The sequence below is a fragment of the Culex pipiens genome, chromosome 2 (genome assembly GCF_016801865.2).
Source record: "Culex pipiens pallens isolate TS chromosome 2, TS_CPP_V2, whole genome shotgun sequence".
NCBI lineage: Eukaryota > Metazoa > Arthropoda > Insecta > Diptera > Culicidae > Culex > Culex pipiens.
The window spans coordinates 98,577,434-98,599,800 of NC_068938.1; the positions used below are offsets into that span (position 1 = coordinate 98,577,434).

The 22,367-nt window shown below is 35.4% G+C and overlaps 1 protein-coding gene across 1 annotated transcript in view; it reads left to right on the forward strand.

Annotated features, from left to right (window-relative positions):
- Positions 1-2,567: 2,567 nt before the first annotated feature.
- Positions 2,568-22,367, forward strand: part of LOC120416879 (chaoptin) — a 187,973-nt gene continuing 168,173 nt past the window's right edge. Inside the window, exon 1 of the mRNA XM_039578773.2 lies at positions 2,568-3,165. Coding sequence (XP_039434707.1) covers positions 2,919-3,165 — 247 coding nt within the window. The 5' untranslated portion in view covers positions 2,568-2,918. The remainder of the gene's footprint in view (positions 3,166-22,367) is intronic.

Sequence of the window (22,367 nt, forward strand, 5' to 3'; positions counted from 1 at the left end):
GCTGATATAGTTTTTAAGAAAAAAAAATCAATGTTTATATTTAGTTAACTAAGTGTATAAGCTTTTTAGCAAAATACATAACGTTTAGGTTAAATTGTTAAAAAGTCGGAATTTTGCCTGAAATTTGTTAAAACTAGTTTTGTTTGTAAAATTATCGATTTATATTGCATTTTATACTGAATTCGAAGCACAAATCACAAGTTTTCACATTTTACATGAAATTTGTTCAACTGAAATTGCCTTTGAATTTGGAGATTTTTTTTTAATTGTGTTTCAAAAACACATATTATTTATTATTTACAAACTTTATTAACCTTCTCCTAGTACAAAATTGTCCAAAGAATCCGAAAATGCATTCCGTTTTCCGATTAAAAATCATGTTCATTGAGAAAATCAAGACACTTTGAGAAGTTTAAAATAATGACTTTCATCAACATTTCCTTAACTATAGTTAACTAACTTTTTAAACTTGTCAAAATTTTATGAAAAGTTCTTCTTGAGGTACTTTGAACACTTCTCTACCACGGTCAGTATGTTTCTAAATCATTCCTTATGTATTTTAATTGTACTCCTCATTTTGCGAAAAAACCTATCAAAGTCACCCCGGCTATCAAAGTCAACGCGTTTTACGGTACCTGGAATCCAGGGCTGTCCGTTATTCCCTTCTGGTTTCCGCCCATGGGTAACAATGAGAAATTTTGATTTTTCTTCATCAAACTATTTAAAATTCAGGGATTTCTTCCCAAAAAAAATGTGATGGTGATTTATGTGTACATTTATTAAGTTTGAACTTTATTAATCATATCTTGATTTTTTTTAATTAGGTCCTATAAACAAATATAAATATTGAGTGTATCCCTTTCACACCTTATTTCAATGCACATCGGAGTAAGCTGGATACACTCATGTTTACATTTGTTTAAAGGACCTCATCAAAAAAAGTCTAAACATATCAAGTTATTTGGAATAAATCAAGGGTCCTGATTGCTTCAAAACGACACATTCACTCGCGATCACAAATTGAAAGCGACAAAAAACTGCTCTGACCGTTTCCTACCATTTGTCGCTTCCACACCAATCGTTACAGAATACTCTTTCTTTGCTTGTCGCTCAGCCGCTGAGTCGAAATAGTTTGCGATCGGCTTTGTTTTACTCATTTATTAAACTGCTTAAAATCTATGTTATCAAAATGATTTGCAATTTTATTGATAACACGACATCAAAGACACATTTACAAGCAATTTCCATCATGCCAAATACAAATTTACGGCAAACTGTGGTAGTGCAGGCCAAAAGAGCGCCGAGCTGGTATGCTGTTAGATTCTCTCTCCTCTCTGAACGTATTCGTGTGTGAATAGGGTAGACGAAGTATTTGTGTCGCTGGGAGAAGCGATTGAGCAAGTCGTTGGTTGGTTGAGTGTAGTGTTCGCTCTCGACTGGTTGCGAGCTCCAGTCGGCAAAGATTTGCTCGGCGATGAGTGAGTGATTTCTGACCTTTTAACCGAAAATCATGACCCTTGGAATAAATATGAGGACATTACAACATTTAAATATTTTTCAGATTAACTTTAAAAGAAAAATCTTGGAAAAATTGGTTTTAAATGTTTGTGACTATCTCATATTTTGGTAAAAATTCGAACACTGCAACAAAAAGATATATGATAAAACAAGCTAACCTCGACAAACTTCGTCTTGTCATTTTTTCATTTCTTGACGTGTTTAGCCTCCTGTGATCAAAATTTGATTTTACGCAGCTTTTCCCATACAATCTGTAGATCTTCCGGAATCGGTTCCGGAGTGGCCAAAGTTGTCACTCTTTAGCGTAAGAACCTTCCTTGGGCTTATACGAACCCAACGCAGCAAAGAGCGCTCCGATCCGACTTTCCGTTATCAACTGATGCGCGTTCGAACAAAACCGTCGAAATTTTTTATATATATAGATTTTGATGATAAAAATAATATCACATTGAATGTAAAAAAACAAAACTCTACCCTTAAGTAATTTTCGATTGCAAATATAAAAATGAATGAAGAAAACTTGAATCAAGAGAAGTGCAGATTTTACTAAAACAAATCAAGCTGCTTAAAATCACACGGGAAAAACAAACACTTTAAAAAAAACTTCATAATAGTTAAAATAGGTCTTGTGGGACCCTAAGACGGATCGAATGAGACCAGAACGGCCCAAATCGGTTCAGCCAGTCCGGAGATAATCGAGTGCATTTTTTTCGGTGCACGGACTTACAGACATACACACGCACAGACATTTGCTCAGAATTTGATTCTGAGTCGATAGGTATACGTGAAGGTAGGTCTACGAGGTCGAATTTAGAAGTTCATTTTTCGAGTGATTTTATAGCCTTTCCTCAGTAAGGTGAGGAAGGCAAAAATGGCTGTAGTGGGTTAAATAGCTGTTTTAGATAAAACTCGTCGAATCTTAAACAAATTCTTGTTGAAAACCAATAAAAGGTACGCTACCTGTTTAATCAAACCAAGCAAAACGATATCGAATTGTCGCACGATTTCCTTTCACTTCTTCGGGGGAATAAAAAAGCATCCAGCCGGCGGAAGCGTTATAATAAATGAGAAGAAATTTTTCGCATCAGGAAACCTTCACCCACCACCACCCAGGCTCAAACATGTTGAACGATCAATTTTTCACAATTTTCAGTTAATCATGGTGTCGCCCATCAGGATCTTTATTCATTCGCCTTTTTCTCCTTTCTTTATCAATTTCAGATTTTCCTCCAGCCGCCAGCGGGGAGTCATCGTCGGTGCAACAGTGTGAAACCAAGTGCCGCCGCGCGGGTGTGTGTTGAGGGGGTCGTTGCAGAGTTTGATTCAGTGTCGGGTGTCACTCTGTGTGTGAGGAAGTGAGTGTGCGGGTGTGTGTGTGACCGATCCCATAAAATAGGAAAATGATGGATCGGTTGGGGTTGGTGGCGCTAGTGGCGCTGGTGGTGACCACGGCACGAACACGGCTGGGGTGGCCACCGTTGGCCGGGGTGGCCGCGTGGAAGCTCGACAACCGGAACATTCTGTACACCAACCAGGATATCTCGTACGAGTGTCCGATCAACACGATGTGCCGGTGCGCGAGCCTGCCCAACGAGACCGCACTGCTGGAGATTAATTGCAACGAGGTGTCGCTGTACAAGTTTCCAGGTGAGTTTATGATGGAATTTCTGAAATAAAGCTATTTTAAGGGCAGAATAATTTCCTGGCTTTGGCTTGGAATTCGGAAAACGATTTTTATCTAAAAATCCACATTGGAATTATTCTGAAGAATTTTCCAATTTTTCTAGAGATTTTTAATTTTGTATTTTATTTTTTTGTTAGACTGACTCTAAATGAGGTCGACCTAAATGAAAAGGGGTAATATTCAACCATCAAATTTTCAATCAATTCTTAATCAAACTTTTTTTACTGTGTGTCTTTGTTAATGCCCAATAAAGTATTTTGAATTAAATTTATATTAAAATACATTACTTACTCTCTCCCAAAATTGACTTGGATTTTTGGAATATTCTTACAGCCAAAATAATTCGTTTACCATCCCTTTTCTAATGCTCATCAAAATCTAGCTAGAGTTATTTGTCCGTGGTCTCGGAGGGCAAACCCCAACCAACCCAAAACGATTCCGGCGTGGTAGCACTTTGTTAAGGATTCCATCGCCTGCCAGGACGATGCGGGCAAACATAAATAGCTCAGGAAAAACAAACACTGGGCCAACCCACCTCGCCAACCAGAACAACACTCTCTTGTTCTGTGTCCAGAATGGACTCTGTCATCTGGACAGGTTGGTTGGGATGAGTTCTCGGTCCGAGATTCACCGACATCATTGTCCGTCCGTTCGTAGAAATTGTTGTGGAGAGCCCCCCCCCCCCCCCTCCCCCCTGACATTATTATTACATTATTCTTGGATATAGCTCATTCTGGAATTTGTGTCCGTGTCGAGCATCTCCTCCATCAGATCGTCGCCATCGTGCTAACTTGTCGTACGTGCATTTTGGACCAAATTGAGTTAAGAACGCCATTTTGTGCAGCTCACAATGCCTCACCTTTTGACCTTCACAGATCCCCAAAATTCGATTTCAATCCTGAGATATTCTATGAAAACCAAAAAAGCTCCGAAAATTTTTGTCACTTTTCATATGAAAGTAGTTTCAATCTTGTCGTGCTATCTTGTCACTCCCTGAAAATTGATGTAAGTGCGACAAAAAGCGAAGGGATTTCAGGTCAGGATGCGTTTGACGCACGTACAAGTGAGACTACCGTAAACATTTGAAATTATAACTCGGGACTCCGGCAACCAAATACAATCAAACTTCGGGGCAATGCACAGAATGGTCAACCAAACAAAACGTGTTTGTAATTGTTTACAATGCGTGCTCTCGTTTTTGTTTATTCAAGGTCAAACATTAAAACGCGTTTTTCTCGGAACGTCGAAATGGCGGGTGCGACAAGATAGCACGACGACGTCGAGATGACGACGAACCGACCGAAGCGGCAGACTAAATATTTAATTTGCTTAATTTCCATTTAGACGCTTTTTTAGCATCATTAATTTTTATGCGCGCAGCTGGCTGATGCTGCATTTCTGACAGTCGCCGGGACTTGTTGACACTTTGGCTTTTCGGTTGTTGCCGTTGGCGAAGGTAGGGTCGCGTGCCAATTGTGAAACGGTCTATTGTGGACTAGGCATGTCCTAATTGTCCTACTCTATCACAATTTTGAAAGTATACTTAAAAATGTAATTTCAATCTCTGATTTTGTTTCAAATTCCACTGTTCACAGCGTACCTTCCTGCAAATGCTTGCAGAGTTTATATTTAGAAATTAATGATAGCTGAGTGCTGTCGTAACTGTGTGTAACGATGACACAGAGGGCGCACTCTGAACGATAAATCCGTGCAAAGTTTACTTTTTTAAAATGCTGCTCCGGAAGGTTGACTCTCCTCCAGCTAAGGATGATACTGCTGTTATTAGCAGAGTAGAAAAGTGTGACGATGTTCTTGGTTCAGGAATTATTGTTTTGCGTTGTTCCAGGTTCGTCAGTCAACACTTGAGGTCAAGAGTCTTCTTTTATACCGGAGTGACTTTAATAGGTTTAAGAAATTTCCGCAAAATTAAGAATTCAAATTAAATACGTACGAAATGGTATGGAATCATACTGACGTCATACAAAACGTGACGAATGACCTCTGTAGGTTAAAGTCACGTTAATAAAATAAACAACAACATACAAAACGTTGAACAGAAAAGTGTAACGTTTCCCGTAATTGGCTCAACCTACAGTTCATCAACAAGTCTTAAAGATGGCATTCACTCACTCTATCTCCAAAAGCAACAGCCAATTCCAACTTCCGTTTCCGGGAGCTTTCTGTAGTAACTCTTGTTTACCCTCCAACAGTTTTCCTGAAAAGTGTTTGCCAAACATCGTCAGCATTCTTTTTGACAGTCCCTTTTCCACTGATTCCACTGAAGAAACCTGAGACTGTTTTTTTCTTCATTTCCCTCACATCAATTCCATAACTTTGCTGAAATTTACATGCATAAAATCAATTAAACTTTTCAAGGTTATTCAAATTTCTCAAACATAAGCCGTAATTCTGGTGGCGCCAACTCGAGGCACCTTCCAACACGTGGCCGGAAAAGTCCCTCCCCCTCCCCCCTTGAGCAAATATCGCTAACAAGCAGTTCTCCACGCGGTGGCTGTGGCAGACTGACATCCCCGGCCACTCCAATTGCGAGAGTGACTTTCCTCGGAAATACATGCGGAAAAGCTGGGAAAAGTACTTGGCATTCCCTCACTTCCACCCAGTTGCTGCCACACTTCTATTTCCGGTGCCGTGACCTTCCTTGCTGCGACCACTGTTGGATTTTTCATATTGGTTGTTGTGAAATGAGAGAAATTTTAGTTTAAACAAAAGAACTGATTTGAGCAATTGTCTAAGAAATCGGCTGAATTTTGTGCATTTTTAATTTTTGTATCGACTCAAACTTGTGAATGTCTTCCCCATAGCCAAAAAAGCCATTTGTGACAATTTTGGCAGCTGTCCAAACAAAAATGGTACTTAAAAAAATCGAAAATCTGTAACTTTTGAAAGAATCTTGTGTTTTCAGCAAAGTTGTAGTTATCGATTTAAAGAAATAGGTACACGGAACTTTTTATTTACAAATACATAATTTCCCAAAATTCGTATTCTATGATTTTCGTGTTTTTTTAAATATGTTTTAGGGGACTAAACCCCGCAACTTTTTTTTATTCTCTAGAACCCCGCAACTTTGAAGCCATAGAAAAATATGGTCAAAACATTTGCACCAAGTTATGTTTTTTTTAAATAGCGTTTTTTAACCTCATTTTTCTAGATACAGAAAAGGAAGTTTGATTTCAGTGAAATATTTGCTGTTTTTTTTTATTTTTAAATATAGTAACAATTGCAATGAGTAACCAATATTTGTTTTAATTTCCGAAAATTACAGGTATTACAGGGATAGGTACATTGAAGATTAAACCTCTGGTTGCTGAGATAAAGCGGCATAAAAAAAAACAAGAAAATTTTAGTTTTCAAAGTCTCACTCAAACAACCCGCCATTTTCTAATGCCGATGTCTCAGCAACTAATGGTCCGATTTTGAATGTTATAAAAGGAAACATTCGTGAAATTTTCCGATCCTTTGAAAACAATATGTTTGCCGTAATATTTAATGTTTGGCCCTTTTGAAATTTTAGTCTTTATTCCAAAATGTTCCAAAATATTGTTTTCGAAAATATCGGATAATTTCACCAATGTTTAATTTTTTAACATTGAAAATCGGACCATTAGTTGCTGAGACATCGACATTAGAAAATGGAGGGTTGTTTGGGTGAGACTTAAAAAAATCAATTTTCCTGTTTCTTTTTCTCTAAAGCCGCCCAGCAACCAGAGGTCCAATCTTTAATGTATCTTTAACAATTTAATGGCACCTTTTTATAACTTTAAAATAAAATACTTTCAGAACTGGGTTCTCATGGTCACTATTTTTAAAAATCGAAAACAGCAAAAAATCGCTGTAATCTAACATTCGGTGGCAAAAATATGTTAAAAATCGAAAGATTTCTTTCATATATTGAAAAATCTGCTCTGTTTTAGCAACTAATGGACCAATTTTCATCGTAATCAATGAAACCTTTGTGAAATTTTAAGATCTCCAACATAAGGGCCAAGTATTCAATATAACGTTAGGCTTAATTCCAACATTTTCAAAATATGTTTTTTTAAAGGATCAAAACTTTCACTTCATCTTATGTTTTACTTTGACAATTTTTTGTATGATTTGCATTTTTCCAAAATAAAATCTTTTTTTGAACACAACTCGGCGGTAAAATTTTGGTAAAAACTTTTCATTGGTTCAAAAGTTGCGGTTTTTCTTCCCATAAGATATCACGAGATTCAAATAAAAGAAAATACGGATTGCAAGAAATTAATTAAAAAAAAAAAGTTAATTTAAAAACCGTGAAAAAAAATTCATGTGCCAATTTTTCAAACATTGCTTGACAGAACTCACGGCGTGTTTTCGAGAACAAACTTTTCAGGATAAAAATAGTCATCGCTATTTTCAAAAATGTTTTATTGAAAATTTACTTTCCGATGCTTCTAAGAGCGAAATGATTCATCGAGAAATGGCTGAGATATCTATTTTTAATATTTTTTTTCGTATTCAATTCCTTTTTAACAACTATTCAGCAAGCTTGTCAAATAATGTATTTCATGTGTTATTTACCGTGGTGTAGGGGTAAGCGTGATTGCCTCTCACCCAGTCGGCCTGGGTTCGATCCCAGACGGTCCCGGTGGCATTTTTCGAGACGAGATTTGTCTGATCACGTCTTCCGTCGGACGGGAAGTGAATGTTGGCCCCGGACTAACCTAAAAAAGGTTAGGTCGTTAGTTCAGTCCAGGTGTAGGAGTCGTCTCCCTGGGTCCTGCCTCGGTGGAGTCGCTTGCAGGCAGTTAGTTGGACTAACAATCCAAAGGTCGTCAGTTCGAATCCCGGGGTGGATGGAAGCTAAGATGTAAAAAGAGGTTTGCAATTGCCTCAACAATCAAGCCTTCGGATACCTAGTTTCGATTAGGAATCTCGCAATCGAGAACGCCAAGGCAATGCTGTAGAGCGAATAATTTGATTTTTTTTTGTGTTATTTACTCATCATAATGTGCAAAATAAGACAAGATACAACTTTGGGAAGGTTGCATTTCGCACATTTTGAAAATTTAGATTTAACTTGGTTTTGAATATGTGGGATTTTCGAAATGAAAATGATTAAACCTTATATAAAAATAATTTTAAGAAGAATAGAAAATAATAACCTGTCGGCTCTGATTATTTTCACCTAAAAATATTCTATCGATGAAAATTGCGTTTTTAAAAATTTTAAGGTTTCTGTTTTTTCCTGCGGATTTTTTTTATTGATCTGGCCTTATATAGGTGGATCGATCTATGAACAATATTTTTCATTACAAATTTGTTGAGAAATCCCTCACCTTAAAACGCTTTTTAGGGTTTGTAAATCCGTTATGAATGTCAAAAGAACTTTAAAGACAACCAAATTTTGGCAGATTTTTGAGTAACTGACATGGTCCCAAAGGTTCAAGGTCAAACGAAGTTCGCATAAAAGACGGATGTCTTTAAAGTGGAATATCTTTCGACAATCAAAACGGTTTTACAATCCCTAAAAAGCGTTTTAAAGGTGATAGATTTCTCTACAAATTTGTTGTAACAAATATTTTTTTAAAGATCGATCCAACTATAAGGCCACATCAATTAAAAATCCGCACCAAAATCAAAAACCCTAACATTTTTAAAATCGCAATTTTCATCGATAGAATATTTTTATATTTATAGATTCTGATTCAGGCCGGTAAAACACAACTTTCTACGTCTATTTTCTTCAATGGGGTATCTCGGTTTATAATATTTTTTCTCAGCCAAGCCGTGTACGTTGATCGAAAAACCTCGCGGAAAGCTTCTATTATGTTCAAAATCTGTGATGATTTTTGAGTTGACGCCTATAAATAATTCAAACATGAGTTAATATTTATTTACAGATAACACAGTTCATGACATAAAACAATTTATGACCACGATGTCATACAACTGAATCCGCTGTCCGAGATCACCTTCTCCCTAAGTGTGTCACACTGCACTTGGCACCGGAAGTGCCTTGCGGGCCCACGGGTGGTGGTGGAATGGTTCTAGAAATCGCTGAAGGCACACAGCAAAGTCGTTCTTTTTATTTATTTGTGACGAGAGAGAAAAGAAATAAGAAGAAAAAAAAACCTTCCAGCCAAGCAGAAATGTGCAAATCTGAGCTGCTTATTTTGTCGCTTGCTGTCACGCTATTCAGATTGGTGAAGAGAGTCCTCGGGAAAAAAATAATATCAAGTGAGACTTCTCTTCTTTCCCAAGAAGAAAAAAAATCGGGAAACATTCTCGGAAAAAGTTTTTGTCAACACTTGACAACACGCCACGTTCCCCTCGTTGGCACGCGGGAAAAAGCTGCCGGGGGGCTTTTTTTCGCGTGGGTGAGACACGTCTCTCGAGTCCCCCACCAGGTGCTGAGAAATGTTGACGAGTTTTGACTATTCGCCCAAGTGGGTGCGAAAAGTTGGGTTCCTAACTAACGAACGAATGTTTGTGTCCCGTTTGGAAAACGAGAAAAGGCAATTTGTTCGAAGAGAAAAGTGGAGCAAACAAGTGGGTAAATATTGAGTAGATGAAAGTGAGGAAGGTGTTGGGATTTGAAACTGTAGGATTTATTATAAAGGTTGAAAAGGCCAGTCTTTGGCAATATTAGAGTATTCTCAATTCATGCGGAATCATAATCATGACCTTCTTATTACTGTTAAGTTCACAGTAAAAAATCCGATGGTAAAATCGCATGCAAAAACATGCACATCACCTTCGTCAAAATAAACATTTAATATTACACACTGCATGTACAATTTTTGCAACACACAAAAAAAAGTTGCTACCGACGGGATTCAAACCCAGCACCAACAGTAAGGACTGGCGCCTTAGCCCACTCGGCCATCAGACCGATGAAGAGCTGTAAGGATAAACACATATATGAGCTTGACATTTAGGTCAAGTAGGTTTCTCATACTGATGGGCTACATGTTTCAGAGTGTAAAATCACATAAAATTGCATAAAATAATGCAATATTTATTTTACACCCAGGCCATTTACACGCAGCTGGATTACTACTTTTTTAGCTGTGTTAGATGACGAATGGAAATACTTTCTGTTCTCATTTTTGCAATGACATCAATCCTCCAATCAACCATCTTTCTCAAAACATCTGTTCCATAACAACAACATCTTTCCAAGCAATTCAACACCCACAATTTCCGTCCAAAAGGCTATTTCCGGAATGAAAAGCCGCCATTCGAGAAGCCAAAAGTAGAGACCATTTCCTGCGCCATCCAAGTACCTATCCCAAACATAGACATTGCCATTGTTTTTCGACCCCAAGAAGAAGGTTTTAAGAGATGCCTTTGAAATGTTCGGCCCCGGACTCGGAGAAGGACCATCCGCAGCGGACGAATCAACCGGTGGAAAATAACCGTTACAATTTTTCCTCGTTTGAATGAATGGGTGATTCGAGAAAGGAACAAGCAGGAGGAGGAAGCCATAAGATGAAAGGAAAAACTGGGAAAAAGGGAATAAAATTTTATTTTCCAATATCGAAATACTCTTATTTGGGCCAATCTTGCCGGCAGGGAATGTTCTTTTTTAAGCTTCTCGTAAAGTTTGCTCGAGTTCCTGTCCTGAGCGGATTACACCGGGAAATATGGCAACCCAGACTTCCTCTGTCTGCCTGTGTGTGTGTGTTCACGTGTTTTGTTTGCCTTTCCTTCGAGACATTTCCTCTTTTTTAGTGCAACTCCGAGAACAAAGTTTTGCCCCGGAGCTTTTCTCTTGGTAAAACACGTGTAAAAGGAATGGTGAGCTTTACTGTTGTTCATGTAAGTATGCATGAATTGGAAACGATACAACGCCACTTCTTCGTGCAATGCTATAAATAACAGATGTAACAATGTTCACACAAACAAACAAACACACACAAATAACCTCACAAGCACTCTAACATCCGGTGTCGATACACTGTGTTTGCTGAGGATGTTAATTTCAAGTTGGGGAATTCTTGTTTACATGAAAGTGAGGTACGATTCCTTCCTGTTTATATCTCCTCCTCACTCCTTTAGAGCAACGTTATCAAAACACAACCAAGCAACACAAAATTTGCACAAACTTGCAACTTCTTCATTACGCCACGCTGCACACTACCATCAGAAGAGAGCTTTACCTTCCAAGCTTATGTTTGTGCGCCATTTTCCGACATGGATTGCAACAAAGCTTAAAGAAAGGATTTAGTTTTCGCTCGCATTCCCAGCGTAAGTTTGTTGTTTCCCGTTTTCGTAAGAGGGTAAGAAGCTTTGTTCCACTTTGGGCACGGCGACGAGACAGGAGTCGGAGTAGTTTCGTTTGTTTTGCCTCTGAAAAGCTCCGGTTGGAAACAATATGCTGCAAGTTCTGCTGCACAAGCAGCTTTGGAATGTAAAGTTTATTTCTGTTTAAGTGTTGACTTCCGGCGGGGCTGCGCAACAGGATTACGGGAAAATTGTGTTATTGATGCAAAGTGGGTTGAATTGCCTTCTTCTTGTTTTGCAAAATTCTGATGAGTCTGAATCTTGAATCTTGAATCTTGAATCTTGAATCTTGATTTTCTATTGTATCTAGATATTTTCGAAACACAAAAGGTCGAATGCCAAAAAGGCAAAAGGTTTAAAGTGGACAAAATGTCGAATGCGGCTAAATGAGCTATTTTGGTAATATTTTGTGATTTCTTTTTTTCAAATGTTTAACCAATGGTATGAAAAATTGTCATTTTGAATATTCTGGTTGCTTAAAAAACTGTCGGTTTTCCGTTGTTCAAATCATAATCAATTTAAAAAAAATAATAACAAAAATGATGAAATAAAAAAACCAAATCATATTATTTTAAACAAATCATTTCTTGTTTCTCATAAACAAGTTTTTTTTTGTTTTATGAAACATAAGCAGTTCTTGAAATAGTTCATGAGATTTTTTTTTTGAAATAATTTTTTTTTTCATAATTCCAATCCGATCCGATTATTAAAAAATTCTGAAAACTATACATTTTTTGATTAAAATTTAATCTAATTAATTATCCCTTTCAACCCCTCTTATTAAGCCTTTAATTATTACCTTACTTAAAAATAAATTTTCTGAGATTATCAGAAAATTTCTCGAATTATTATTTTCATATGTGATCTATTTTCAACGTTTCTCAAACAAATGATTCGGGAATTTACGGATCTCGTCGAAAACGTTATATTTTTTGAAATATTTAAAATTATGTTTGATTGTAAATTTTACTTCAAATGAAAATGTTTGATAGTTTTGGTCACCGAGAATTTTTGTTTTTTTGGCTCTGGACACAAAAATACAAAAATACAAAAAATAAAATCTTAATCAAAAGGTCACAAATATGAAAAACACTTAAGTTACCAAAAAACCTATTCCAGACCGTGCTACTCCTGCTGGAGTGTCTGGGTCGTGTCAGCTAACTGAGAGTCGTGCCGTGATTTTTTCGGTTGATTCTCTTTTAGTTTGTGTTTGTGTTTTAATATAATGTGAAGATGGCCGAAACCAAGAAGTAGGCCGAAACGTTACGAAGAAGAATTTTGTTGCATTTCTCACCGAAAAGCATCAACTAAAGCCAAAAAACATCAAATGAAAATGTAACAATAATTTATTTTAAAAAATGACTTGAAATTTCCGAACAATCATTATAAAAATAAGAAAAAGGAAAGTTTTACCAGTAACATACCTTATCAATTTTTTTTTAGCTTTTTCAATTGCTTATTTAATTTTGAATCTTTATTGAGTTTTTAAAAGAACACATTTTCGATATGTTTCAAGTAACATTTTTTTTAAAATAAACTCACACAGCAGTTGCCACGACCCCTCTTCGATTTGCGTGAAACTTTATCCTAAGGGGTAACTTTTGTCCCTGATCACGAATCCGAGGTCCGTTTTTTGATATCTCGTGACGGAGGGGCGGTACGACCCCTTCCATTTTTGAACATGCGAAAAAAGAGGTGTTTTTCAATAATTTGCAGACTGAAATGGTGATGATATAAAAATTTGTTGTCAAAAGGACTTTTATGTAAAATTAGACGCCCGATTTGATGGCGTACTCAGAGTTCCGAAAAAACTTATTTTTCATTGAATAGAACAATAAAACAGTTTTAAAAACTCTGCCCTTTTCCGTTACTCAACTGTAAATTTTTTTGGAACATGTCATTTTATGGGAAATTTAACCCTCTACTGCCCAAATTTTTTTTTCGAAAATATTTATTTTTCCCGTGTTCAGGAGGTCATTTTGAGCAACTTTTGTTCTACGAAAAACTTTACTTCTCTTGTTTTATGTTTTTCTTGTTTTATTTTTAGTATTTTAGTTTGCATTTATCTTGTTTAGTTTATGTTTGTTTTTGGTAGTATTTGGCCTATTCTACCACCTAATATAATTACATTTTGCCTATCTATTTTTTTCACGTTTTTACAGTAACTTTTAAATTTTTTTGCATGTTTTTCACATTTTCTGCTATAGAATGGCACCATCATCATTTAAATTGCAAAAAAATGCGTAGAGGCATAGTCTGGGTCACTACAAAAATTACTGCATACTTCTTTTTACTGAAAATATAGGAAATGTTAGTAAAAAACACAGCCAAAGTTGACTCCTAAAAAAATGACATTTTTAAAAACATTGGCAAAGTCACATAAAACAAGTAAAACTTCCAACCCATAAATTTTCTAAAATTTTAAGAGTTCTTCTTTCCAATGCTTTTTACAGATCAAAAATCGGTTGGAAAATTGATTTTTGGCGATTTTTAAAATCGAAGCCCGTCTAAAGGCGGGGTTAGGTTGTAGAGGGTTAATGTACTTTTCGAATCTACATTAACCCAGAAGTGTAATTTTTTCATTGAGAACATTTAATTTTTTTCATTTTAAAATTTCGTTTTTTTCTAACTTTGCGGGGTTATTTTTTAAGTGTAACAATGTTCTACAAAATTATAGAACAGACAATTACAAAAATTTTGATATATAAAAATGAGGAGTTTGCTTGTAAACATCACGAGTTATCGCGATTTTACGAAAAAAAGTTTTGAAAAAGTTGGTCGTCATTATTCATGCCCATTCATGGTCAATAGGGTGCCCAGAAAAAATGACCCCCTGCTCCACAAGCAGAAAACAGGTTTTTGGGTTATTTTAAGCATCTGTGCAAATTTTGAGCGAAATTAATTGAGATTAACCCATTGATACCCGAGCCTAAAGTTGATGAAAAAATGTTGTTCATACAAAAATTACATTTTTAAATCGCTAATAACTTTTCAGGATCAAGTTTTACAGCTTTGGTATGTTCTACAAAGTTGTAGAGCATTTAATTTTAAATAAGAATCTCACTTTTGGAAATATTTGTATGTAAGTAGCGCACCGTATCAGAACGATGTCCCGCCTTATGTCGAACCATTACTCGTCCAAGGCTCATCTTTACCGTATCAACATGAGTGATACGAACCTTTGCGACTGTGGGCAGGGTTATCAGGACATCGACCATCTCGTATGGGCGTGTCCAGATCACCATGTTCACAGAATTAAGTTGAAAGATACCCTCAGGGCCCGAGGAAGACCACCAGAAATCCCGATGCGAGACGCGTTATCTCAACTAGACCTTGATGTTCTCTCTTCGATCTATCAGTTCCTCTCAGAATCCAAAATATCTATTTAGTTTTCTTCCAGTTAGTTTTCCTTCAGTTAGTTTTCCTTCAGTTAGTATAACTCACCTTCACACAACCAAGACCCCTACACAATCCCCCTTCCCTTCCCACGCTTTGTCTTTTAACATCAATCCCTTCCCTACTAATCCCGAGTAGGCCGCGGGTAATCGGCTCCCCTCCCACTAACATTTACACACAAGATCCTCTGTAATTATCAAGTCAAATGTAATTACAAAAGCCGACTCGGTCCTAACCAGGTCCCAGTACCGAAAAGGACCTAATAAAAATAATATTATGAAAAAAAAGTAGCGCACCGTGCAGATTAAACCGTAAGAAAGTTGAGTTTTCCATACATTTTTTCAATTTTTCCCATACAAACTTCACCACCAATTTTGCTTATATTTGGCCCAGAGTCCTAAAATAGCTCAAGGAACAATAATCAGCTTGTGGAGCGAGGTTTTGAGAAAAAGTCCCATATTCTGGGCACCCTAATGGTCACCCGCGACAGACACGGACGACGAAACAAAGAGAAACGCAAAATGTAACTTTTTCAAAACTTTCGATTCGATTCGATTCTTTCGATAAAAAAAAATTAACTGTGCAAATTTTGAGCCAAATCGGTTAAGACCCTTATCGCTTTGTATCGTTGAAATTTTTATGAGAAAAACCGCATAAATGTATGGGGAAAGCAAACATTTCAAAATTCTACCAGAAGGTGCTGTTAAATGTTTTGAATTATTGTCAAGTGTGAAATTCTTGAGTTAAGCTTTATGACAAACAACTTTTTCGAAGACCGCAGAACAATCCGAGTTAACCCTGACGAGTTATTAGCGGTTTAAAGACGACGTTTTTTTTAAAAAAAGATTTTTTTTTCAAAAAATTTTGAACCTTTTTCCAATTTCGTTAACAAATTTCAAAGTTAATTCCCTGGATATCCCTTTCCAGGATATCCCTAATGCCGATTTTTTTATTGTCACCCTAGTACACAATAATTTGATCGAAACTATCTACTCAAGCTTTCACTGTGCTCAACCACATTTCACTCGAAAATAACTGCCATACACGACCACTAAGTAGTTCCCGGCACCATCGCCAGCGCGTTCAGCAAATGATCAAACACTCCAATCTGGCGAGAACCACTCGGCAGCAGAGCTAACGAGCATGTTGTTGTGTGCGTCCAAACAATCAATCTCGAGTGCTCCCGGTGACTGGCCATTTTCTGGTGGCGTTGGCCCACGAGTGCCATATTTTCCCTCAAACTGTCATCCCTCCTCCTCCTTCAACACTTTTGGTAATCACCGAAAAACGTTTCCCTCATATATTTCCAAGAGAGAGAAAGAGGCGCAGTTTTTCCAGCCAAGAAAACTTGGCTGCCGCTGCAATAAACACGTTTTCACTGACATGGCATTTTTCCGCAAATTGACAAATATTTGCGAAAGTGGCCACCGGAAAAAGAAACACGAAGACAACACACACGTGCGACCAGAAATAAGACAAACCACGTGCTTTTCCGCCTTGGGCGAAAAGTTGCTCTGTGGAGACTTGCGGAGGGAGGGGTCGTTCCTAAATTACGACACAATTAAATTTTTTTTGTTGATTTTTCTTCAACATTGCATTTGTTAATTATATTAACAAGAAGAACATACAATTTATATTTTGTCACTGAATAGAATCCTCCCCTAACCTAAAGCCACTTGAGCTTTCGAAAATATTTATAGATTGAAGAGTGTTTTCTCCCTTCTCCTGGTGAAGCATCCTCGAGAGCTTCCCACACCAGGAATGTCGAATGTCCTGGAATTGTTTGGTTCCGGAATGCAGCAGAGACCTGAAGCAATTTCCAACCGTCCAACAGAGACTCAGAGAGCAAAAGCAAAGAACGGATGTTTGTTTTATGAGGTTTTGCTGGCTGGCTGGATTTTGTCGGTATTTTGCACTGCTTTTGGGGCTGCATTGATTCTTCCCAATTGGCCAAGGTTGGTGCACGCCAAATGATGCAGAACTTGAAATGACTGCACTTACGGCAGTGTGGGACACCGACAAACTTGGTTTTGTCCGGAGTTGCTTCCGGAGCTTACGGTTTTAAGTCTGGGTGAGGATGAATTGGCTAGTGTGCCGTAATTAAAGTGAGCTTTAGGAAATTGTATGAGGAAATGAGGTCAGCTGATTAATTATACTTTCATTTAATAGGGAAAGATTACTTAAATAGTGATAATATTGATTCAACTTTTATATTTTAACATTTTTTTTTAAATAGCCCTCCCAAGCATTGTGGCTCATTTGGTAAAAGTTTAGTTGAAAATCAACAAATCTCACCTTCACTGAACGACACCTGACGACAGCAACCTTAGTTCTGGAATTCACCGTTTCGCGCGTCCAATTAGTCGCTGTTTAGTTCTAATAATTATTCCCGAAGACACCCCCACCATCGCATCATCTACCCCCACAAGACTGCATCATCAAAAAGCATTAATTTAGGAGGCAGCGATCTACGTTGCCCACTTCCGATGCTAGTGACGACACCCGCCATGTTCTGCAGAATTGTTTGCATACTTTATGCAATCTACAATCTTGGTAAGACTAGTGCTAGGGACGCCCAGTCAAAGAGCATACTAACAAAGTGCGCACGAAAACACAAGTGGGGGTGTGTTAGTATGTGTATTTGCTTTTGGGAGTGTGCGAGTGGGTGTGTTGCTTAGAGAAAATGTTGTCCTCTGGCTTTAGACCTCGCCGTGTTTTGCTTGACTTTTCCAACTACGCAACAACGAAACTCACGTTTAAAATGTGTGTGTGAGCGTGTATGTGCACTGCAAAGTGCAATTAAATTTCTCATAATACTTCTCACTTTGCTGAAGATTTGCACGGATCGTTTCGTTTTGCCTCGAGCTTTATCAACGGAGAGCTAAGCGAGGAATGCCAGCTTGTGCTTCAAGTTGTAGCTGAGGAAATATTTCAAATTGTATATGTTATTTATAATTTAAATTAAATATATTAAACAAAAAAATACATAAAAATATAAAGAAATAATATTCAAGGAAAAAAAGTATAAAAATTGCGATTACGAGTCATGGCTTCAACATTTTAATGAAAAAAGTATTTTAAAATGCATTGTATACATGTCCAGTTGTTTTGCAATCATTAAGCCGATTCAAATAATTTTCAAACTTTTTGTCGGTTCTGGCCGGAATCGAGGGGGAGGGAGGGGGTGAATTAAAAAAAATGAAAAATGATAGTGTTTTAAAATGAATTTTACACTAGTTCAAATGTTTTGCAATCATTAGTTTTCAAAAAAATGTAAGATTTGAAGAAAACTAAAATTTCAGAAAAAAACTTTCAGCGATACTAAACATCGAAAAGTTTAAAAAAAATCAAAAGAACTTTAAGTCAATCCAAACATGCTAATAATGATGATAAACGTAAGGGAATGTATTTGATACAGTCGTGCCTCGGTTTAGCACCGCATATGGGGGATGCAAAACCGAGGCGTGCATAACCGAGGCACAGAGCTTATGGGATTTTGGCTATATGTGAGACATTGGCTTTAATCGTACGAAAAATCATGCAAACATCAAAAAATTATAGTGTTTTGGAATCGGGATGATGTCAGCTATCCATTAAAATTATTATTTCATGAAAGTTTTCACAAAAATACGTATTTTTCCTGTATTTCGAAAATGCGAAATTTTTTCTCTAAAGAAGTCAAAAATATATTGTTATTGCAATATGGGTATCAAACGATCAGTTTTTTTCTTACATGTTTGATGTAATAACAACATTTATAGAAAATACTCAAAATTTTCACAAAACTTCGTTTTTTCGAAAAAATACTTAAAAATTTCATTTTTTACAATATGGGTATCAAACGATCGGGATTTTTTCATACATTTCGATTGTAATAACAACATTTTTAGAAAATACTCTTAATTTTCACAAAACTACGTATTTTCGAAAAAAAATCTAAATTTCCGTTTTTTCAATATGGGTATTAAACGATCGGTTTTTTTTCATTTATTTCTAATCTAAAAACAATATTTTTTGAAAATACTAAAAATTTTCACAAATTACGTATTTTCGAAAAAAATACTCAAAATTTCCGTTTTTGCAATGTGGGTATCAAACGATCGGGATTTTTTCCTACATTTCGAATGTTATAACAATATTTTTTGAAAATACTCAAAATTTTCACAAAACTACGCATTTTCCAAAAAAAAATACTCAAAATTTCTGTTTTTAAAATGTAGGTATCAAACGATCGGGATTTTTTCATACATTTCGAAAGTTATTAAAAAAACGAAAATACTCAAAATTTTCACAAAACTACGTATTTTTGAAAAAATACTCCAAATTTCCGTTTTTACGAGAGGTATCCCGATTATTTGATACCCATATTGTAAAAACTGAAATTTTGAGAAGTTTTTCAAAAATACGTAGTTTTGTGAAAATTTTCAGTATTTTCAAAAAATGTTGTTATTACATTCGAAATGTATGAAAAAATCTCGATCGTTTGATACCCACATTGTAAAAACGGAAATTTGAGTATTTTTTCAAAAATTCGTAGTTTTGTGAAAAATTTCAGTATTTTCAAAGAATATAGTTTTTTTACATTCGAAATGTATGAAAAAATCCCGATCGTTTGATACCCACAAGTGGGGGTGTGTTAGTTCTTGTATTTGCTTCTAGGAGTGTGTGAGTGGGTGTGTTGCTTAGAGAAAATGTTGTCCTCTGGCTTTAGACCTCGCCGTGTTTTGCTTGACTTTTCTCCGTACACTTTTCCAACTACGCAAAAACGAAGCTCACGTTTAAAATGTGTGTGTGGGGTGTGTGTGCACTGCAAAGTGCAATTAAATTTCTCATAATACTTCTCACTTTGCTGAAGATTTGCACGGATCGTTTCGTTTTGCCTCGAGCTATATCAACGGAGAGCTAAGCGAGGAATGCCAGCTTGTGCAACTTGAGCTAAGACTGGCATTGCTCAAATTGTGGAAATATTTAAAATTGTATCGTATTTATAATTTAAATTAAATATATTAAACAAAAAAAAAATACCTAAAAATATAAAGAAATAATGTTCAAGGACATATTTTTGAGTGAGACTTGGCTCAAAATATATTAATTTCAATATCCGTTAAAGTTATCCACAGTAATAAAGTTGTACTTTGGAAGGTCAAATATTTAATGCTGTCGAATTAAATGTTGTATAAAAGTATAAAAGTAAAGTATAAAAATTGAGATTACGAGCCATATGGCTTCAACATTTTAATGAAAAAAGTATTTTAAAATGAATTGTACAGTTGTTTTGCAATCATTAGGCAGATGCAAATAATTTTCAAAGTTTTTGTCCCTCGGTTTTGTCCGGAGTCGAGGGGGGTTTATAAAAAAAAACATAAAAATTGATAGTCTCGTCTCAACATTTGAATGCAAAAAGTGTTTTAAAATACATTTTATACTAGTTAAGTTAAGTGCAATCATTAGTTTTCAAAAAATGTAAGATTTGACGAAAACTAAAATTTCAGCAAAAAAAAAACTTTCAACATTAAAAAATTCAAAAGAATTTTCAGTCAACCCAAACATGCTAATAAAAGATTCTTAACGTAAGGGGATGTATTTTAAATTTGTTTCAGCTGATTGCACTTGAATATCCATTGAAATTTTGAATTTTTTTTTAATGTTTTGCCCCCTAATTTTTCGGGCCAACTAAGGGTTTCCAGCAAGTCCTCAGACTGTCAAGTAATTATAATTTACTTTTATTTGAAGCTGGTAATTCGGTAATTAATTAATTACTTGGTCATTAATGTGAATAAGTGTAATTTCAAGTATTCAATTGGTAATTGAATTAATTTTTGATCATTAAAAATAATTTATTATTTCAAAAATTGTACTTGTATTTTTATGTAGAATTTATTATAACAGTATTTATTTAATTTCCAAAAAGAGTGTCACCCGAAGATTAAGAAATGACTGGCTTTGCGTGTAGAGGATCTTATTCATCAATGTTCTTTCCTAAACTTTTGTACAATGTAGTAATATTTATTCTTCAAAAAGAAGTTGATTTAGGTGACATTGAACCTCATGCTTTCACGAAGCGCAAATTTGTTACCCAAATGTATTCGATTCAATGCAAAAATGTAAAACAATTTGAAGTATATAAACGAATGTGAACAGTTAATAATAAAACGAAAAATAAAACAAAGATGAAGAGCATTAGCCATACCACTTAGAATGTAAATGAAATGTAATTATTATAAGAAAGTTCAATAAAGACATATTTAATTTCAAAATTTCAAGTTGTTGATCAGCTTTGCTAAACAGCATGACGAAAATAATCTAAATGTTTAAATGATTTGATCTAAGATTGTTGTATTTATATGAAGTACGAATATAATTCATAAATTACTACAACAAATTTTTATCTAATCATTCAAACATTAGTTTTATTTTTGTCATGTTGTTTAGCTGATAAACAACAAAAGGCAACGCCATGTTACATTACCCGGTGAAAGATGTTTTGTGAATCTAAAATTTATTAGATTTTATTGAACAATTGCAAAATATGATTTTTTTTTGCAGGAATTACACTACAATTGTTTTATTTTTGATACTTTTCCTTCTGACAGGCAGTCAAAACTATTTGAAGTTTAAGTGGATTAAATTTTAAAAACCGAATTATATTTAACACTGATAGAAGCAAAGTTCACAAGTTTAGCAATTTAAAAGTAAATTACTATAGAAATAAGCACATGAATTGAATTTAGTTCTGTAATATCTCTTTTTAAAGATCTTTAATATTTTCTTAAAAATTTCGTAATATGTTTGAGATAAATGTTCGAATATTAAAAATTTAACTTAGTGAAATTAGAATCGACTTATATCCAGTTGCAGAAATTAAAATCAGCGTAAATGTCACATTGTTTAATGTTAAACCAATTTTCGAAAAACACTATAAAATGCAGAAAGAAATTCGGAATCGGAAATAACTTAACGTTTCTTGATGAATTTCATAGTTTTCAGTTGTCTTTTTCATTGAAAATTCTGAGATTCGGTTTGGTTTGAAAACGTGAGAGTGGGGTTAATTTTATAATTTTTAAATTCAATTCAATTTAAATTTTGAAGTCAGAGTTTTGCTTTAATGATAAACACAACTGAGCAACTCTCTACGAAATCGGCAGATTTCGACCATTTTTATTTTTTGTATTTTTTGATTTGACTTAAACTTTATGGGGGCCTTCCATATGACCAAATAAGCTATTTTGCGTCATTGGTTCACCCATACAAGTCTCCATACAATTTTGGCTGCTGTCCATACAAAAATGGTATGTAAATATTCAAACAACTGTAACTTTTGAGTGAATTTTCTGATCAATTTGGTGTCTTCGGCAAAGTTGTAAATATTTTGATTTTTTTTAAATCAAGACTAGCATTTTAAATGGGCGTAATATTCAATGTTTGGCCCTTTTAAAATGTTAGTCTTGATTTAAAAAAAAATCAAAATATTTTTTTCAAAAAGATCGGAAAATTTCAC